At 41.7% G+C, this 20,976-nt stretch overlaps 1 protein-coding gene across 23 annotated transcripts in view; it reads right to left on the reverse strand.

Moving 5' to 3' along the window:
- PXK (PX domain containing serine/threonine kinase like) overlaps positions 1-20,976 on the reverse strand; it is a 111,420-nt gene that overhangs the window by 55,707 nt on the left and 34,737 nt on the right. For 22 of the 23 annotated variants that reach the window (XM_038566019.1, XM_038566018.1, XM_038566013.1 and 19 more), the window contains 9 exons: positions 16,970-17,156; positions 10,744-10,821; positions 10,150-10,223; positions 9,163-9,237; positions 5,747-5,851; positions 4,901-5,002; positions 3,387-3,548; positions 2,657-2,774; positions 1,335-1,413 (listed from right to left, as the gene is read on the reverse strand). In XM_038566019.1, coding sequence (XP_038421947.1) covers positions 1,335-1,413; positions 2,657-2,774; positions 3,387-3,548; positions 4,901-5,002; positions 5,747-5,851; positions 9,163-9,237; positions 10,150-10,223; positions 10,744-10,821; positions 16,970-17,156 — 980 coding nt within the window. The remainder of the gene's footprint in view (positions 1-1,334; positions 1,414-2,656; positions 2,775-3,386; positions 3,549-4,900; positions 5,003-5,746; positions 5,852-9,162; positions 9,238-10,149; positions 10,224-10,743; positions 10,822-16,969; positions 17,157-20,976) is intronic. The other variant, XM_038566028.1, reaches the window with a different exon arrangement.

Below are 20,976 nucleotides of genomic sequence, written 5' to 3' on the forward strand. Positions count from 1 at the left end.
GTTTTCTTTTAGACCTGAAAGACTGGGAGAAGAATTTGGGGGGGGGGGGGTGCAAATGCAAACCCGAGTAAATCAGTGTGGATCCGCACTGTTCCCAGACTACAAATCCATTTTCTTCTAAAAGCTTGTGTGAAAATTGTTTCATTGCCCTAACCGGATCTACCTTTTCATAGTCACACTGTTGTTAATGGTGGCCGCTGGGGAGAGGGGCGTACCAGTGTCAGTATAATTTTTAAATGCCACATCCTCAGGGCAGGGTCTAGAGGAGCTAGGCAGGGCTTCTTCAGGGCTAGAGCAGTGCCCGGGCTCAAGCAGACCCTCTCTAAACACATAGACGTCCTCTGAGCTCTGGCCATATGCACTTCAAGCTAAGCCCTGCTCTGTTTTCCCACATTACTGTCTCCTCTAAGTACACCTGTTATACAACAAGTTGGTCCAGACAATGCACTAGGTACGCTGCATGGCACGTGGTGCTCCCAAACTGTAAGCTGAATTCATCTTCATCACAGCTAACATTCAGTAAGCTCTTAAGTACCTGGCACTTCACCAGAATCTTCTTATTCCATCTGCCCAAGAACCCTCTCAGATGGGGCCTCTTATTATCACCATTCCACTGACAAGAAGCCTCAGCTTCCAAATGCAGGAACCTTGCCCAAAGTCACCCAGGTAGAAGCAGTAAGGCTGGATCCACCCCCAGGTCTGTCTAACCTCAGATGCACCCTTCTTAACCACCCTGCTACCCTCTCCAGGGATGGGAAGGACACATACCCAGAGGCAAGGCCCTGTGGCACTATTTCAATGGTCTTGAACTAGGCATAACCCAGTTGAAGGGAGAATGTCTTCTGAGCTCCAAGCCCATCACACAATGCCTGGTACATGTTAGATGTTTAATAAATGTTACCCAGGGAGCAAAGGAACAAACGAGTGCATGGGGAGTCAGAAACATGTTGTGCTCCTCCTAGACGGCAGAATCAGCCATGGCTGAGGGCCATCTGGGGCACTGAAACAGGGCCATGAAGCTTGAGCAGGCCCTCCGTCAGCATGTCTTAAGCGGGAGCAGAGGTGGGCGTGGGGAGGCCACGCGTACATACACATGATGCTAACATCGACAGGGAGAGACATACATGAAGATGTGAACACCGAGGGAGAGCAGTCACACTATGGTAGGGAAGTTACAAGGAGAGGTCATGACATCATGCTGCAAGTGACCAACAGCAAGCAGGTCACTTCAACTCTGCAAGGACCACACCTGAGTCCTTACTGTGGCACTAGGCACCTGGTCCGGCGTTCTACATGGTTATGAAGATTACAACCAAGGCATATGATTGACTTACGGCATCTGTAAGAGCCGGGAGACGGTAGGCATGCCATTTTTACAGGCTTCACAAGACAGCGTAGACTCCAACACGGCCACTTGAAATGAACAGATACACATTTTAGTTCCACAGAACATGCTGGCAAATCCACTTGGTGATGAAAAGTTTGACACCACTTTGCCACAACTGTCTGCAGGCTTATCAGGATGGTGTCAAAACTCTTCACGCACAGACAGATGGCATACGTGGGGAAGGGGAATGTTGGCAATACCATGTTACCGATGACTCAAAATAAATGGTTCAGAAACCACATGCTGACAGAAAGCTAAATATATTTCAAAGATAATTGGAGGAAGGATTCCAGATATCATTCATAAAAGTGTTTGCTCTCTTAAAAGAGAAGTAAACACTGCACAGAAAATCCCAAACTTGAAAGACATTTTGCTGCTTGCTTGCTTTTAATCAAAACCAGTACACAAAATGCCAATTGTTGATATCACGTCATCCAGCACCTTGGATAATATAAACAGAAGCAGCCGGATTTTTCTATGCACAGGTCACTGCTCAGTTTCAGCTCTTCGAACTTAACACAAAGTAGTCTCAGGGCCTGTACTCTTAAAGCACCTCATTTGACACAAACCCAGCACTTGGTGGAGAGTTAGCTTGCATACCTCAAAGGCTTGGTGGTCTAAGATCTACCCTGCCCTCCCCTCTCGGTGTCCTAGAAGTGAGCTCTGAGCTGGTATGGGTGGGCAATGGAAGGATTCCTGGAAGAGTCTGCATCAGCTCTTACATGTCTCTCCCCAACGTGTCTCCCACCTGTCCATTGGCCCTCCTCTGTCCCCTAAGAACTCCTGGATCCCACTGGCCAGGTGTCTATGATTCCTGCCTACCCTTCCTCACTCTCGTCCTACTAGGCTTTTATCTACCAGATGACTGGCCCATGGCTCTTATTCCTTGCAGGTCCCACTCCAGCATTGGTCTGGCTCCTGGCACCTGCCTGAGTTGAAAGGCTGGCTGCAATTTGCCTGTTCCTGGCTTCTGCTTCTATATCAGACTCAGTCTGGCCAGACTTCTCTTTATAACCTCCTCCTTCTGAAATTCGAATGCAGTTACAAAATGTCTCCTGAGGTTTCAGATACCCTGACAAATGGACAAGCCATCTGAATTTTTAGTGAAGTGAATTTAAATAAATTGCTCAGACATGGTTTACTTTTAAATTGATTTGGCTCATTATGGGAGCATGGCAACTTCCTCTGGGTCCTTCCTGGACTCTGGAGGGGGTGAGTAGCTCTGTAGACTACCAGGGCCCAGAAGACTCCTCCAAAACCCATACTGACCCACAGCCATAGACGGTGCAGGAGGGAAGGAGTCTACAGGCACTGAGTCTGGCGGCCGTCCATAAGTCATCTCATACAGTAAGTGGCCAAAGCAATGGACGTCCACGCTTTCCAATGTCTGTGGAGACAAGAAAGCAGCAACATGGTTTTCTTTCAGTTTGGCTTTGTAACTGGTAGTGAAAACACAACTCCAAGGCCTTTTGCAAAAGCTCACAAGGCATTGCTCTGACCCAGTCTTGGTCCTACTCTCCATTGTTTTCCAGTCAGTGATTCTATGTCCCTCCGTGTCCCATCTACCATTTCAAAAAGGCTCCTAAAGACAGAGTGATGGGAGGCGCCTGGGTGGCTCAGCCAGGTAGGCATCTCTGCCTTCGACTCATGTCATGATCCCAGGGTACTGGGATCGAGCCCCGCCTCAGGCTGCCTGCTCAATGGGGGAGCCTGCTTCTCCCTCTCCCTCTGCTGTTCCCCCTGCTTGTGCTCTCTCTTGCACACTCTCTCAAATAATAAAATAAAATAAAATAAATAAAATAAAATTAAATTAAATTAAATTAAATTAAATTAATTTTTTAAAAAAGGAGTAATGCTCTGTGGGAAAGCAGAGCCAAGAGGCATGGCCTACCCTGCCTGTACCTTTCACTGCTTAGTGCATATTTCTTCCCTGGGCAGATCACAGGGATAATTTATCATTAAAAATGAACATGCAGTTTCATTACTTTTAGCAACTTACATTGATTTTCCTGAATTGTGAAAAACAGGATCGGTAGAAGGAAGGAAGACCCAATAAGGAATTCTCAAGGTCTAGCAGCCGGCAAGTGTCACCATCTAGCATCACATTGGAGGCGTGAAGATGCCCATAAGGGAATCCCTTGTCATGTAGAAACTTTAATACCTGTTAAAAAAAATATATGTTCGGTTACATTCCCTGTCCCCCAACTCATTCAGCTATGAGACAGGGTAAACTTTGTTTTTTAAGTCAATGTATTTTGAAACAAAACCAAACCGGTCACTGAGGACATTCCTAAAGAAAAATGCCACCTCCATCCATTTCTTTGGAAAAGAGGGTGATGCTGAATGCTTTCCAGCTGTGCGATGCAACGCCAAGCTCCCTCATTTCCAAAGAACAGAGGAGCAGCCTACATCTGCTTGGGGTTAACAGCTTTGATGCCAAAAAGCTCTACTTTAAGCATTTTCTGATCTCAACAGGCCAGCTCTTTTCAGGCCAAAGTCTTGATCCTCCTGCACAGATGAGTAAAGCTATCATGTCAGGGCATTGGCCAATTGTTCAGGAAAAGAGACTGAGCTAAAAACATCTCTAGGACAATCTCTTCCCAGAGTGTGTTGGGCTGTTTATTAATAGGAACACATGACAGGCTCCCACAGAAAGAAGCAAACTTTTTCGGCTGCCATTTAATAAACAGTGGTTCACCCAGTAAGAAGATATACCCAGAATGACCTCATGAACTAGAGTACTGCTAGTCAAAGGGGGTACCTGGGACAAACTACTAAGGACTAGAAGAAAATATGACTTCTCTTTCTTTTTTGTTTTTAATCTCCTTCTTTCCAGGGCTCCTGGGTGGCTCAGTCAGTTAAGCATCTGGCTCTTGATCTCAGCTTGGGCCTTGATCTCAGGGTCATGAGTTGAAGCCCCTTGTTGGGCTCCACATTGGATGTGGAGCCTACTTTAAGAAAAAAAAAAAATCCCCTTCTTTCCTAACTTAACTTATAATGTACGACAGATATTAATAGTAGTGTATGCATATAATAGTTATATATATGAAACATTGGGTGGGAGGGTGAGGCTTAAATTGTTTTCACTGATAGGATCACACAATCCAAGAAGCCTGGAGGACACTGCTCTAGAGAGTGGTATGGGAAAGACTTTTCATGCTAGTTACACTTCTGCAAAGAAGCCATATGGTTATGTATTAATATAACAAAACCAACGATCTTGGCACAAAGATAAAGATCAACCAAACATAACACAAGCTGGTATTTGCATGCTAAAGTTCTTAAAGATCAGACACTAAACTCCAATAGCTAAGCTTTCAGAATTTTCTAGATCTAAATTAGATGTCTTAGTCTCACATATTTGATTTTTGGGATAAAATAGGACAATGCCATCAGTTTATAAGTGATCTGGCAACTTAAACTATTTTGGATTTATACCTAAGAACTTTCCCAAAAGACTGTAATCTGGGTGAAATTCCAATGCAACCTAAGCAAATATTAAACACCTCTTACCTCTAATATTTGCCGCCCATATGTTTTTATTTGCTGGAGTTCAAGGCCCTGAATCTTCTTAGGGTTGCCATACTTCTTGAGGAATGGGTCTTTTGGTTTTGCCTTTGGAAAAGTACAAAGAGCATATAAGAACAGCAGAGAGTTTGAATTCTGCATGTAGCCTCCTGGAACAAGCAAGACTCTAAGAAGTTGGGGGTGCCAGATGAGGTCAGCTCGCAGGATGTGGGTTTTTAAAATATAAGTCTATATTGTTGATAGAAAGAGGCTGACTTGAGTTCCATCCCTTCTCTGGTCTAGTGAAGATGGGCCTGGACTTGGCCTGAGCAGACCCCAAAGTCTTGTTTCCAACTTTACTGAGATAGGTCAGTATTACATTGTTAAGTGAAAGACACAAACCTTAAAACTGACCTAGAGAGCAGCCTACAACATAATGGACCTGATCATTATCTGTTCAACCTTCTTTCATTTGGGGAAAGGAATGCTCTTTAACCAGACTGGGTAGTTTTATTGTTAAAATCAAAATAAGGAGCACCTGGGTGGCTCAGTGATTAAGCATCTGCCTTTGGCTCAGATTGTGATCCCGAGGTCCTAGGGATTAAGTTCCAGCATTAGGCTCCCTGGGGGAGCTTGCTTCTCCTTTTGCTTTTATCTCTGGCTTATATCTCTGCCTGTGTCTCTCATGAATAAATAAAATCTTTTAAAAAATCAAGTCAAATCAAAATAAACTTCAAATCAAATTAAAATAAAACCTTCAGGGCTTCTAAAACCTTAGGGATCAAGTATCTGTAACAAGTTCTCAAGGGACTCAAGAACTTCTTTATGACCATGAACTTGCACCACAAGTACCTTGTAGATCAGGTCCTTCAAAGTTCCTTTTTCATTAAACATCCTAATAAGCAATGCTGAGGATTCGTTAGCTGTGGCAAAGGTAACTCGATAGATATAAGGGTGCTGCCAAAACAAAACAAATTCACATTTATTTGCATCAGCATCCAGGTCCTTTGACCTCAAGAATCTGATAACATAGAGTTAAGTACCACCTCAGTAGTGTAGTTGTGCAAAAATGTGAGGATGTTTCCTGAACATGTGGCATTTTCTTATCAGATGATCAACTAGCACCCCGTTCTTTAGACGAGAGAAGGGACATAAACTATACCGACAAAGGGACATGCATAACCGGCCCAGTGAGCTCTAGGCATGAACGTATCTGCCTGGGTCTGCACATTTTCATAGCTCAGCCAAAAGTGTGGAAGAAAGAGAAAGTCTGGGGAGCCCCAATGGCTCAGCGGTTTAGCGCCACCTTCAGCCTAGGGCGTGATCCTGGAGACCCGGGATCGAGTCCCACATCAGGCTCCCTGCATGGAGCCTGATTCTCCCTCTGCCTGTGTCTCTGCCTCTCTCTCCTTCTGTGTCTCTCATGAATAAATAAATAAATAAATAAATAAATAAATCTTTTAAAATAAAATTTTTTAAAAAAGGGAATGTCTGAGTTTGGAGGATAGTGGTTTAAATGTTCTGCTTCTGTAAATTGGTAAAGAATACAGCCAAAAAAAAAAAAAAAGAATACAGCCAAATCCTAGAACAGCCAGGTGAAGACCAGGATAAATGTGTCTCCATTCACAGTGTTGCCTAACATTTCACACTGCTGTTTGGTGTTAAGCCAAGGAGTGTAAAAGCTAGAAAATAAGCAGAAGCAGCATCTTTTGGCATCTTGGCCTTCTTCCAAGGCAGCTGGCATGAATCTTCCCATTCTTCTTTTGGAGTGTACAGTATGATGATTCACAGTATCTTCCTGAGATGGGGACATTGATGTCAATCAAGTGGGGGTGGAGAGTAAGACAAATTAATGACTGAAAGGAAAGTCCCCGTATGACGTGGAATTCTGGTTACATGAACCAACTGGCTTCAGACCGGTATTACGATGTCCATTAGCTCAAGGGAGCACCATTAAAATTTAAACCCATAGGAGCTGAGCTGTGCAAAGATTTGGGAGGGCAGGGTTGAGTGGGTTGTGGGATGGAAAGATGTGCCCAAGAAAATATAGTCTTTGATCATGAAGTTTTTTCTGACCATCACATCAAAATGACTGTTATTGCTATTGTAACAGCTTTATTGAAATATAATTCATATGCCATTATAATTCACCTATTTATAGTGTACAATTCAGTGTTTTTCAGTATATTCAGAGCTGTACAAACTACCACATAATCTAATTTTAGAACACTCTCATCACCCCGAAAAGGAACCCAATGAATGAAATAAAAATCCTTGACTCCATACTGATATAAATAGACAAAGGGGAGAACAGGAAGCCCTTCCTTACAGTAAAATGCCAACTGATGAACATAAGAGAAATGATGGCGTTGGAAAATCTCAATGAAGCTAAAACTAGCGGGGGTTTAATAAGAATAGGATATTTATATAGTCTCAAAATATCCCCCTTATTAATTCTTGTTAATTTGGGGTACAAATATTTAGCCTGAATTGCTCACTGTGGCTTTCTTTAAATAAGAACAAAAACTGGAAGTGGTCCAAATGTCTTGTGGAAGATTAGTTGAATAAACTGAAGTAAAGCCAATGATAGTCTATACAGCCAGTAATAATGATGTGTTACTATATTTATTCAACATAAAAGATGTGCATGGCATACCATTAACCAAAAAATCAGGCTTTAAAACAATATGTGTATAATTTTTCAAAAATAACCATATAAAGTTCTAGAAAAGCAACAACTGAACATTTTGGTTCATATTTCTGGCTAGTTGGGATCACAAGTGAGTTTTCTTATTTTTGCTTATTCGTGTTTTCTGACCCTTCTACAATTAATATGCACCACTTACCTGCACTACTTTCTTTTTTAAAACCATTTTAAGCACAACCATTAAAAGAAATCTGGAATTGCATGCTGAGAGCCTGTGTCACACAACTAGTCACACACAAAGACCACAGCATTTTTCTTGGCTACACTGCACACCTCATTAAAAGCTTGGTTTTGCTAGCTTGACAAGACACTCTATCCTCAAAAATGAACCTGCCAACCCAACTGGATAGGTCAGCAGAATTATGCTCATGAATCACTCATTCTAGGGTCCTACATCCTCATGCAGACCACAGATAAAGAACATCAATACTAACCCACTTTTCTGGCCATAAGATTAGTCTTTTCCTGACATTCTGTATATATTCTGAACTATACCAATGTGGTTCTTTCCACTAAAGGCCTTGGGTCAGGGATCCCTGGGTGGCGCAGCGGTTTGGCGCCTGCCTTTGGCCCAGGGCGCGATCCTGGAGACCCGGGATCGAATCCCACATCGGGCTCCCTGCATGGAGCCTGCTTCTCCCTCTGCCTGTGTCTCTGCCTCTCTCTCTCTGTGACTATCATAAATAAATAAATAAATAAATAAATAAATAAATAAATAAATAAATAAATAAATAAATAAAAATAAATAAATAAAGGCCTTGGGTCAGAATTGTATATTAGCACAAATAAAGCCAGACACTCCTAAAGCCCACACAGTCAGCCTGTGAGAAGAAGTGACTTGGGGATCCCTGGGCGGCTCAGCAGTTTAGCGCCTGCCTTCGGCCCAGGGCATGATCCTGGAGTCCCAGGATCAAGTCCCACATCTGGTTCCTTGCATGGAGCCTACTTCTCCTTTTGCCTGTATCTCTGCCTCTGTGTGTCTCTCTCACATGAATAAAGAAATAAAATCTTTAAAAAAAAAAAGAGTGACTCAGAGAGCTAAAGGGCTCTAGTGTCTTCCCTCACCCAGCTTATCTAAATCCATCTTAGTTCTGTTTTCTCAGGCCAGAAACAGATCTGTCAATTCCACTGGGAGAAACATCTTCACCAAGAATTAAATGGGTGCTTCCCTCCTCTGCTATGTGCTTACAACACACATAAGCATTTAAATTATCATGTTTCATGGGTTGTGCAGATGTCATGAATGCCATTTAAACAGCCTCTGAACTACGGCAATAGCCTGAGCCATTTCAGTCAACCGACATCCACTATACCTGTCTCCGTCCGTTCTGCTAAGCCTACAAGTATTTCCATCTCTTCTGTCCATGGTCGTCAACAAGAAAACACTCTGAATCTGTCATTAGCACCTAGAATTAAGAGAAGGTCTCAGGGCACCAGCTGGCTCAGTCTGTAGAGCGTGTGACTCTTGATGTTGGGGTTGTACGTTTGAGCCTGATGCCTGTAGAAATTACTTAAAATAAAATAGTAAAAAAAGGAAAAGAATAGAAGGGCTTGTACTCACCAAACAGGAAGGCAGAAGTTTGATTAGACACTGAAAATCTTTATCTGACAGATACTTGTCGGGACCAAGGTCAGCCTTGAAAACATGAGGGAAAATATCAGGGTGCTGCCTTAAGTCATCAAAAGAAAAATTCCTTCTAAGTCTGTCCCTGTTTTTCATTTGTCCAAATACACGACTGTAAATCAAAGATGAAAACCACACTAAGTCTTACAGCCTCAAGGCTCTTCTGGAGAGACAGAATACAAATATTTAAATACTAGGACTTAACTATACTCTTGGTGATAGGTATTAAGGAGGGCACTTGTTCTCATGAGCATTGGGTGTTGCATGTGAGTGATGACTCACTGAATGCTACTCCAGAAACCAATATTGCACTGTATGTTAACTACCTTAAAAAACAAAACAAAACAAAACCTAAAAACTACACTTTTATCAAATTCCATTAGCCAAGGGCAGCCCTGGTGGCTCAGCGGTATTGGCACTGCCTTCAGCCCAGGGTGTGATCCTGGAGACCCGGGATCGAGTCCCACGTCAGGCTCCCTGCATGGAGCCTGCTTCCCTCTGCCTCTCCCTCTCTCTCTTTCTCTCTCTCTCTCTCTCTGTATCTCTCATGAATAAATAAATAAAATCTTAAAAAAAAAAAATATTCCATTAGCCGAACCACCAGAACTCCCAAAGTGAGAGATAATATAAAGTAATGCCTAGGTATTTCTTCTTTAAAACAAACTGCAAAACTGCCAATCCTAAAGAGTTCCAGAACTCTTGTTCTTTCCAGATGTTCACTAGTTGATCAAATACTATCACATCGATATAACCAAATAAGTATGCAAAGTGACTGAAAATGATTCTCCCTTGATGTGGGACTGAAGAGGCCTTTACAACATCACTCAGAAGCATAGTACAATTTTAGTTCTCTTTTTTCATTATCTGCTTTCATAAACCCACCTAAAGTCCCCGGAAGGAGAATGAAGCAAAAAACCAGCTTACCCAGCTTAACACGAGCCGTTCTTTAGGCTGATTTTTAATCTTCATCAAGAAATATTTCTTCCTTATCCTCCAACCTGCCATAAAAGCAGAGATATATTCATAGCAAATAATTTTTATACCAATAGATACATGTTTCATCAACTAAGTAATTTAAAAAATTAAATTTGGTAATATTATCCATAGCAACATGGGCACTCGTTAACCATTTGGTAATGTTGACATGGGGAAGACCTGTACTTAGGAAAAACAAAACAAAACCAAAAACCAAAAAACCCCACTAACAATACCAAAAACAACTGCAGACAAAGAAACTATTCACAGGAACAGGAAAACAGAACTTCAATTTTAGTGAGAAAGACAAAGAATGATGGATGGCTCTGAAAGTACACATTACCACCCTCCTAATCTCCAGGTGGCTCTTTACCCAAGATTCATTAAGTGTAAAAGTTAGGGACTGCATCTTCAAGCACCAGGAAGGCAAAGAGAAAAAAGAAATCACTGGCATTTTAGAGCTTTCTGGGGATACAGATAGGAAAGCGTGACAAGAGTCCAGTTCTGTGATCTGTTTTAATAGATCATGTGCCAGTTTCTCACCTATGTCTTTCAAAGGTTCCACCACCTCCCACTTTGGTTCTGATCGGAAGAACATGGAAACTTGCTGTAAGGCAATCTCTGCAAAGACATTTTAGAAACTCATCAGTCCAACATGTCAGGAAAGTACCACATGCTTTAGATATCAATCTTGCAAATGAAATCCTTTTAAGTGTACGACCTTCTAAAAAACTTAAATTACCAAAAAGAAAAAAGAAAAAGGCCACAGAGTAAATGCAATGTAGGATTCTAGATTGGACCCTGGAACAGAAAAAGGACATTAATGGAAAAACAAGTGAAATCTGAATAAAATCTGTCGTTAATAGTAATGAACCAATGTGTATTTCTTTAGTTTTGATCAATGTGCCATGTTTGATCAACATCTTAACATATGTAAGATGTTAACATTAGGAGAAATTTTGTGAGGGGTGGTATATGGAAACTCTCTGTACTATCATTACTGTTTTTCTGTAAGTCAAAAATTATTCCAAATTAAAAAGTTTATTAAGAAGATAATTATTAATGATGTGGGAAAAATACATATATATATTTCAAACTGAAAGATCTAAAATATGTAAACTAGGTGGCATAAACCAAGAATTCAATATATGCACCAGGCCACAACCCAAGCACAAAACTCAAAACATGTTCTGAGGTCATCTCAGAACGGTATTTATGTTGCTCCAAGTAATATTTATCCTGTCTTCATTCCTCATGGAATTATAGCTTTCACCAACAAAGAAGCGATTAGCCTTAAATATATATTGGAAATAAAAGCCAGTGTTTTAGAAAAACATCTATGTTACAGCAACAACATAGTTCTATTGTGGGACAATACCATATCCCTGTTTACTGGAAAAAATCCATCCCTCTTTTTGTGTTCGTTTATCATAAGAACATTTCCCCTTTTTAAGAAGACAATGAGAAGAGGAAGTCCTTTAAACTTCACTATATTAAGAAATTATCAGAATAACTGTGCTTTTACATTTCCTGCAAAAAGCAACATCTGTAATTTGCTATTTTCCCTCAACACAATGAGAACATGAAGCTGCTCTAGATCCCTGAAAGCAAACAGCAATACTGCAAATTCACTGTGGAATTTCACCACCGCCTAGCATGAATGGCATTCCAGGCCAACCGGTGAAGAATGAGAGAATGAGAGATTCGGCAGAAATGCTCTCTATATGTCAGAATGACCTAGTCTGGAATTACCATGCCCAGCATTTGGCAAACAACATCATTTTGCTACATTTTACAGTACATTGTGAGTTAAGAGTTTCAGGAAAGATAATGATCTACTAGCTATTGGTCTACTGATTGAATATGTAAATTGTTGATGTTGTCCACACAGAAGAAAACATGAGATGACTATATACAAAACTGACTCCATTTACATTTGTTTTAACGACCCAAGAGTGACAAACCATTTGGAGAGATCAGCTGTGGCAGAAGCATATAAAGTTGTCATAATCCATGCTGGGAACTCTGTACCTTCCTTATAATTAATGTTGATATAAAATGTTTTTAGCATTTCCAAAACAACTTGAATAGAAACAATCATAAAATAACTCAAACATAAGCAACTCAAAAAGGTATTTTCTGTGAAAATCATATCAACTTTGAGAAGGATTATGAGAAATAGTTTTCTAAATGCAGTACAATGTCATTCTAAGAGACTGTAAAGGACAGTTGATTCATAACTAACAGTGACTCATAATTCTCCACAAAATCATTATTCAACAACATTTATCATATGCTACTATGTATCATACCTTGTTCTAGAAATGGGAGAAACAGCTGTCAACAAATGGAACATGCTGGATTTGTTACTGATAATTTGAGGACTGGGAGGTAGCCCTTTTTTTTTTTAACCTTAGAGAATCAGGAAACTGTAGAAAAGGACATATTCTTTCTCCTGAACTATGATTTATTGTCAAGTAAATCACGTGACTACCATACTTCCAACATAACTCCCCACCCTCCCCAGAGCTACATGTCCTTCTCCTATAGGATTCACCCACGATCTATCCTGTGTTAGGGCTACTCTCTTCCACAAGCCTGTGAACTCTGGCTGTGAAGGAAGGCTACGTACGTCCCAATCTGGGTAAAAGCCCACAGCCACATGGAAATATTTTTTTCTCTCCTGGAGCACTGGCCCTTGCCTCTTGGCCTGGCTAACTTTTCTACTTATCCTTAGATCTTCGTATAACCATCAACTCTTCTGGAAGCCTTCCTCCGCCTTCAGATCTGGAGCATCTGCACCCCTACCCTCATCCCCAAGTTGCCGGGAGATGGCTACTCTGCCACAGCCTTCACCTGTCAATCTCTCTGCAGAAGTGCCTTGGTGTGGGGGTAAGGGCCAGGCTTCCCTTAATGCTGGATTTGTAGCACCTGACAAAGAGCAGGCACTCAATAAATATTTAATGAAGCAAGGACTACGAGTTCAATACATGTTCAATGGATATGGACACTCTCTCCCATAAGAACATGAAATCCACAAAAAGAAAAGCATCTGCTCTCTATTTCTTCCAATATTGGCTGACACATGGGGGGAAACTACACACTCAGGAAATGCTGATAAACAAGCCCCAGGCAGGAAATGCAAAACGATGCCTTCAGATCCATCCTGTGCTTCCCATGGAGCTCTGACTTCTCCCCTCAGAATGTACCAGCTGCATCCACCGTGTGTAGCCTTGGAGCTCCTAGATCCCCGACCCACAGTAACTGCAGAGAACAGAGTCCTCCAGCCCAGCAACTGGGCTCCAGATCCCCTATCTACGCAGAGGCCTGCAAAGTGGACTTGGCTCTACCACCTCTCCAAAGCACCCTGCCCTTGATCTGAGTATAATCCCCACCCCATCCGTCCTCCCTCCTCTATCCTGGAGCCCACTACTACCTGACCTACTCTTAGGGTTCCGGGGTTTCAGGACTAGAAGAGGGCCCACCTACTCCCTGTCCACTCACCACCCCCCTGATCTTGTTTGACAGGTCAGGACCGAGGCTCGCAGAAGGGAAATGCTGCTGGGACCAGGATCCAAGCCTTCTTACCTTTCTGGTCTGCATGGACACTAAAAACCACCTTATTCTGAGGGGGTTTGAGGTTTGCAATGGGAAGATGGCTTCTGAGGCTTATAAATGATAGAAGCACCTTGTTTTTTGTTTTTTTAAATATTTTATTTATTTATTTATTTATTTATTTATTTATTTATTTATTTATTCATGAGAGACACAGAGAGAGAGAGAGAGAGGGGGGGGAGGCAAAGACACAGGCAGAGGGAGAAGCAGGCTCCATACAGGGAGCCCGACGTGGGACTCGATCTCCTGGGTCTCCAGGATCACGCCCTGGGCTGAGGGTGGCGCTAAACCGCTGAGCCACCCAGGTTGCCCGAAGCACCTTGTTAATAAGATGAATAAAGTAAGGTATGCAGGGGGGTGGGGTATGTGCCTATGACTGGGAGACACCTGTTCTCCCTGTACAAAAGCTGGCCCTCAGTTAAACTTGGTAATACAAATGGACACCTCATAACTCCTCCACAGGGCACCAAGGACCTCTATTTCTTTGGTCATCTGGAGAACACCAGGAAAAGAAAGAAAAGATCAGAAATCTCAGGCTGGAGACTCAGAGAGAGTGGAAGTAGCTATGGATACCCTGAAGCTCCTAGTCACTCATCCCCTGGGACCTGGGGTGGCATCACAGTCCCCCTCCAACTAGATATCAACCTCAGAGCAAGAGGCAGGAAAAGTGGCCTTGGTGACGTCAGCCACATGACACAAAATTCAAGTCCTGAAGTAGAGTAGGATGGTGACCATAGACCACTTGGAAAAAGATAAGAGGTGGAGACATTATCCATGTAAAAGGGGGAAGTGGCCCTGCTTAAAGAAGTGTCCCATGTTGGAAGTATGCAGAGTGCCCTTAGGAACCACAGGCCATGAGTTTTCGGGAAGCCCGGAGAGGTCCTCCTGGCTTTCTGGGATGGAGCTGGTGCAGAGGAGGCTGCCTGGGCTTCCCTTTCCTGAGGCTGCTAGTGAGTCAGCCCAAAGGCAAGACAATTCTGACATTTCATTCAACCGGGCAATAAATCAGCATCTCTCTGATTTCATTGTTTCATTACTGGACTGTGTCCTCTAAATAGTAGCAGCTTCTTGAGCATTTGTGCTCAGTGAGTCTCTGGCAGCATTCTTACACATCTGCCCACATCTGCTTTGGAGTCCTGACTGTCTGCCATGTGGTTGGGGGCGGGGATGGGGAGAAAGATCAAGAATAGCAGCAAATGAGGGGGTACAGTAGAAAGAAATATAAGGGTTGGATAATCTTCCAGGGGCAAAAGCAGCATTTTAATTGGAAAGCATTCAGATACTGTACACTTGTACAGTCATACGAATGTACAACCCTAGGCAAGGCCTTTACTCTCAGGCTAGCTCTCATCTATAAAATGAAAGGGTTAACCTTGATACACCTGCTCTAAAATCTCTTCTAGCTCCGACCCCAGGTAATTCAGTGTCCTCCTAGTTCAAGCTCCCTAAGAGCAGGGAGCACAACCTCCAGGCACTTGCACCCCCAACACCCAGGTGTGCACCCAGCACATGGAATAGGTGTAGCAGAGAGTGAAGGTCTACAGAGAGAATGGTGTCATCATGTGTGCACTATGCCTCGATGCTTGCCCTCAGGAACACGTGAGCAGACACTCTCAGGAAATAAATAGACAAACCAACAAATGAGGCTACGTTAGGGCATATTTGGTAACAGTCAATCCAGATGGCTCACCATCTGACAATTTGGGGAACAATCAAGCGAAGCATAGTAACTGAAAGCCATGAGAGATGTTACTCTGGAAGAATTTAAGCTGTCCTGGGAGCCCCAGTCTTGTGATGCCTTTTCTCCTATATGAACCAAAAAACAATGGGGTGAAGAATGAAAGCCTTTTAATAACTTAGTGATCAATTTTGTCACTTAGAGTAACTGTGCGTTTGAATTAAACTTTCCTTCACTTGGTTGCATTTTAGAAAGGCATTCTTCTCACCTCTGCAGGTACTTCCACTAGAAGACAGGAGGTACATTCTACAGCAAGGCTTCTCAGCAAGCACCTGGGGACTTTGTTAACAAACTCAGATCCTGATCCCTAGGTTTGGGATGGGGCCTGAATTCAGCACTTCTGACAAACTCCTAGTGATGCCAATGCTGTGGGTCAGAGGACCACACTGTGAATACCAAGGCCCAAGGGCTGTAGTTTTCAAACTTGGCTGCATATTGGAATCTCTTGGAGAGCTTTACAAACTAGGAGCCCCACCAGTAGAGATTTTGATTTAATTGGCATGAGTGCAGCCTAAGCATCAGGATTTTTTAAAGTTCTCTGGGTGAGTCTATTACACGAAAAATTTGATACCTGACAAGCAATCTTTTATTTCCCTCTCTCTGAAAAAGGAATAGAAGTGCCTCCCCCTAATTATTTCAAAAGCTGTGTTTTGAGGACCTGAAATGTAACATGTAAACAATCTATTCTCTTAGCAAGGAAATCAGCTTATTAAAAATATCCACAGTTCCACTAAGACTCTAAGCGTGGCTCAGCTTTAACAAATCAGTCCAGTTCTTCATTACTGGTTCAGTTCTACAACAGTTTCAGTGGTCTCTTCAAGGCCACACCAGCGTATACTGAATATTTAATCATTCATCCTTCTAACAATGGGCTTAGTTTATTGATGCTAGCTTTGTGTGTAACCAGCACTGTTCCCAACTCAGTCCCCTGACTGATCCAGGAAAGGTTTGGAAGAGAACTAGCACTTCCTTAGGCTTTGCACTGAGTGGGTCTCCGGTAGCAACTGGGAAGACACAAAAAAGACCCTTTTTAACCACTTGGTACAAAGTAATTCCCAGAAAATACAAAACAGAGCCAAAAAAAATCCAAATCAGATTATGGTATAAATTATTGTGGATTATTTACTTTCTGTTCTGTCAGGGAAGATAATAAAGACAAGACTCTAAGTACCTAGACCCAGTAACTTCTCTTTCATATTCTCCTGTGCAAATATCACCAACATTTTAGAAGCAATTATTTTCCTCTCACACTCTTCCAGTATATTACAATCAGGTTAAGTATGAGGAAGTGAATAATGCCCTGTAACAAACACACACACGTCCCTGTTTGGAAATAGTTTCTCCCGCACGTCGTCTCCAGCAAGGAACAATGCCTTTTTAGTCACACAACCATAATCCCGAGATCCCTTTGCTTACCAGTGTAGTTTGCAGAATAGTTGTTTGGATCTAAAAACTTCTTCACCAGCTCACAATTAGACAAGATATGATTTGTGGTGATGACGTTGAGATAGTTCTGAAGACCTTTCTGCCTCTCAGCTATGAATTCACGATCCATGTTACCAATCAGTTTTTTGGGGGGAAGAGGTAGACTGAGGCCCGCAATCTTTAATTCAAAGAGAAGAAGCATTACACTCATGTCATCCTCAAATGAGACCTGAGCCTCCACGTTTCATAAAGATGCAACCTAATTTCAGTGCTATGATAAAAAATGCGAAGAACTACAACTCAGAACTGATAAAATGCTATATTCACCAGAGCAACTTTCAAAGTTAATTTTTTTTTGTTTTAAAGATTTTATTTATTTATTCATGAGAGATAAAGAAAGGCAGAGACATAGACAGAGGGAGAAGCAGACTCCCAGGACCCGGGGATCAAGCCCTGGGCCAAAAGCAGATGCTTAACTACTGAGCCACCCAGGTGCCTCAAACTTAATGTTTTAAAAAGACGCTTTTCTTTCTATCAAACTTATACGTGAAAATAATTTCAAGAGTCAAATAGTCTTTTTTTTTGTTAGTAGTCCCATGACACTCCTCCCCAAGCAACCCTGCCAACAGATAACCTAGCCATTCCCCGCTACCCAGACACAGCCACATCCAATTCTCTCAGCCAATCTTTTGGGCTGAGGGCTGAATTGATTTGCATTTTTAGGTATTATCTATTAATTTCCCATTATGGATTAAGTTCTCTTTCACAATCCTTTTTTTTTTTTTTAAAGATTTTATTTATTTATTCATGAGAGACACAGAGAAAGAGAAGCAGAGACATAGGTAGAGGGAGAAGCAGGCTCTATGCAGGAACTTGATCCCAGATCCCAGGATCATGCCTTGAACCAAAGGCAGACGCTCACCCGCTGAGCCACCCACAATCCTGATTTCACCTCACACACAACCTATTCCTAATGCCACCAATATAGTTATAATTTTATTTAGTGCAATATTCCCATTTACATTAGGTGATACTAACCACTAAGCCAGAAAGCCATGCACAATTCCTTTATATCTACTGGTCTTGTTTGTTTGTTTTAGCTTTCTCTTCAACTCCAAACTCTCCATCTAAGCATTTTCTCAAAATATTCAGGAACAAAGATGCATCAATTGCATCTTCTTGAGAAGCATCTGTTCCAAGCAGGACTGGTAGTCCCTATGCCGGCTGTGAAGGTGGCATCCTGAGACATCATCCTAGGGATGCTTTTGCTTCTCTTCTGCTGAACCCCATTTCTATATCCATACTTCCCTTTTTTGTAGAAGAATCCCTGATTTTTGGTGGGGTTATCCTCCATCAGCTTTCTAAAAAGGGAGCCGAGGAGGTCAATTTTCGAAAAGTTGCATGTGTAAATGTCTTTATTCTACCCTCACACTTGAGTGATAGAGAATCTTGATGTGGAATTCTAAATTGGAAATATTTGTTCTTCAGAATTTTAAAGAACTGCTTTATTGTCTTCTAGCTTCCAGTGCTGCTGTTGGCAGTAGATTCTTGCTTCCGTTTTTGTTTTGTGGTTTTTGCCTCCCCCCCCCCCCCCCCCCCCCCCCCCCGCCCCCGGAAGCTTTTGGGTCTTCTTGACCTGTTTGTGAATTCCGTATGCCTTTTTGCAGGTCTATTTTCACCTTCACCTTCTGTGCTGAGTACTCAGCCCTTTCTATCCGGAAACCAATATCCTTATGTTCTTTGGTGCTTTCTTACATGAGAAATGCCCTTTGCTTTCTTTTTCTAGAACTCTTATTCCAGTGTCGGCCTTCTGGAATGGTCCTCCATTTTCTCTTTTCTCTCCTAGTTTCCACCTTTGTTAAACAATTTTTTTTCCTACTGAAAACTTTTTCTGGGATATTTCCTTTATCTTTCAGCTCTTCTAAAGAGTTTTCATTTCCACTAATATCTTTTTTTTTTAAGATTTTATTTATTTATTCATGAGAGACACAGAGAGACAGGCAGACATAGGTAGAGGGAGAAGCAGGCTCTTGGCAGGGAGCCTGATGCAGGACTTGATCCCAGGACCCCAGGATCACACCCGAGCCAAAGGCAGATGCTCAATCACGGAGCCACCCAGGTGTAACTTCTTTTTATTTCTGAGTACTTTTCTTTTCTTCAAAAGCATCCAGAATGTAATGCAATTTATCTGAGATTATGAAAGATAATTTTTCTAAAGTGCCTGAAATGTTCCCCTTCCTGTATATATTGTTTCCTGAAGGTTCTTTTTTTTTTTTTTTCCTGTTTGTTTTCATTGTTATCTCTCATGTTAAAAGTACTCCTTAGAAATCTGGTGATCCTGGGCTGTCTGCTCATATTGGAGAGCGGACAACAAAAGCTGGCTGAGGGGCACTCGATGAGTGGTTAGGGCTTATCTGTTGTGGCTTTTATTTTAGCACAGGACCACACTCAGCTGGTTCCTTGGGAAAACCTGTGACCTCAGTGTCTTCGGCCCTTTCCTCAGATCCCTCTCCCCCCCCCCCCCCCCACATCTTCCAGTCTCCTGCCTGGAGGGTCTAGGTCCGACTATCAATATTCTGGGAGCTAAAAGGAAGGAGGTTTGCAGAAGGGAGCAAAGTCAGGGGTTATGTATTACATAATACATAACAGATGTATCATGTAATTATTTTCAACTGTGCCTGCATTCCCCAATCCAAAGACTGTTCTACCCTCTCTGGAGAATAAACTTCCAATTCTCTGCTGGAGGGAGAAGTACAGGACTAACTTGCTAGATGGGTGAAGACCTGGGGACGTGACCACTTCTTCAACATACTCTCAACTCCTGATTTCAGCTTGGCCTTGCCCCATATGGGAGGCAGCACCTGTGCTAAACCTTTTGGAGATTCTGTGGTGTAAATTGGGACCCAATGGGGTTATCCTCTCCCCTTCCCAGGTCAGAATTCTGCCTAACAGATTAACTCTCATCCACTGGATTTTCAGCTTCAAAGGTTTTGTTGTGATTTTATCCTTTCCTATTCTACTTGTCCTTGAGGGTGCGTTTGTGCGCGTGCGTGTGGGTATCAATTTACTGTTGTTTTAGAGTGGCTTTAAGTGGAAGGAAAAGTAAATGCAGGTGCTCAATCTATCATTTTCTAGATCACTTACAAATTTATGAGTCTATTTTTAAAATTTAAAAAACAAAGCATCAGATTCATATCTTAATGAGAAAAATCACTTCCAAAGAGCAGTTGTATTCTACACGTGTGCTTGGATTAGAGCAGTCCAAGTGACATGCATATTGATTGAGGGGAAGGTCTAAAGAGAAAGGCATCTTCAATTCAGACAAGAATGTAATCTAAGCTACCCATGTGGGCAAACCTAACTTAGCCTGTTTCATTCTGTATTTTTCAAACAACAGTGAAGACCTTGAACTCAATATTGGACAAGATGAAAAGGTTGGCTGACAATCCTAAATTGCCTATTTCTCCAACATAATTATGAAAAAGTATCAGAGCATACTTAGAATGAATTTTCTATCATGGCATAATTCACTGCCAGATAAGACATATAAATTTCAGGTCATTTTCCTCATTCATACAATTGGATAGCAGCTTCTTTATTGACTAAATAAAAAGCATACTTAAGAAGAAAGCAGATCACTCGGCTAGTACACATCCAAGTGAATCACTTTATTATTATTATTATTATTATTATTATTATTATTATTATTATTTTGTTCCAGAGCATTGAGTAATATACAATAATCAAAGGTACTACTAAAAACACAACTGGTATTTCTTTTTAAAATTCTTCTATTAAGTTGCAGAATATAATATCATCTATGTGTGTGTGTGTTTAAGCCCATGCATATGATTATATGTTCTCAAAAAAAGTCTAAAAGGACTCAAACTATCTCCTCAAGAACAGCTAACACTGGGAGTGTGTTAGCCAACAAATTTTTTCTATACTATGAAATGTTTACATTTCTCATTTACTACTTTTTTCAATTAAAAAAAAAC

The sequence above is a fragment of the Canis lupus genome, chromosome 20, assembly GCF_011100685.1.
Source record: "Canis lupus familiaris isolate Mischka breed German Shepherd chromosome 20, alternate assembly UU_Cfam_GSD_1.0, whole genome shotgun sequence".
Classification (NCBI taxonomy): Eukaryota; Metazoa; Chordata; class Mammalia; order Carnivora; family Canidae; genus Canis; species Canis lupus.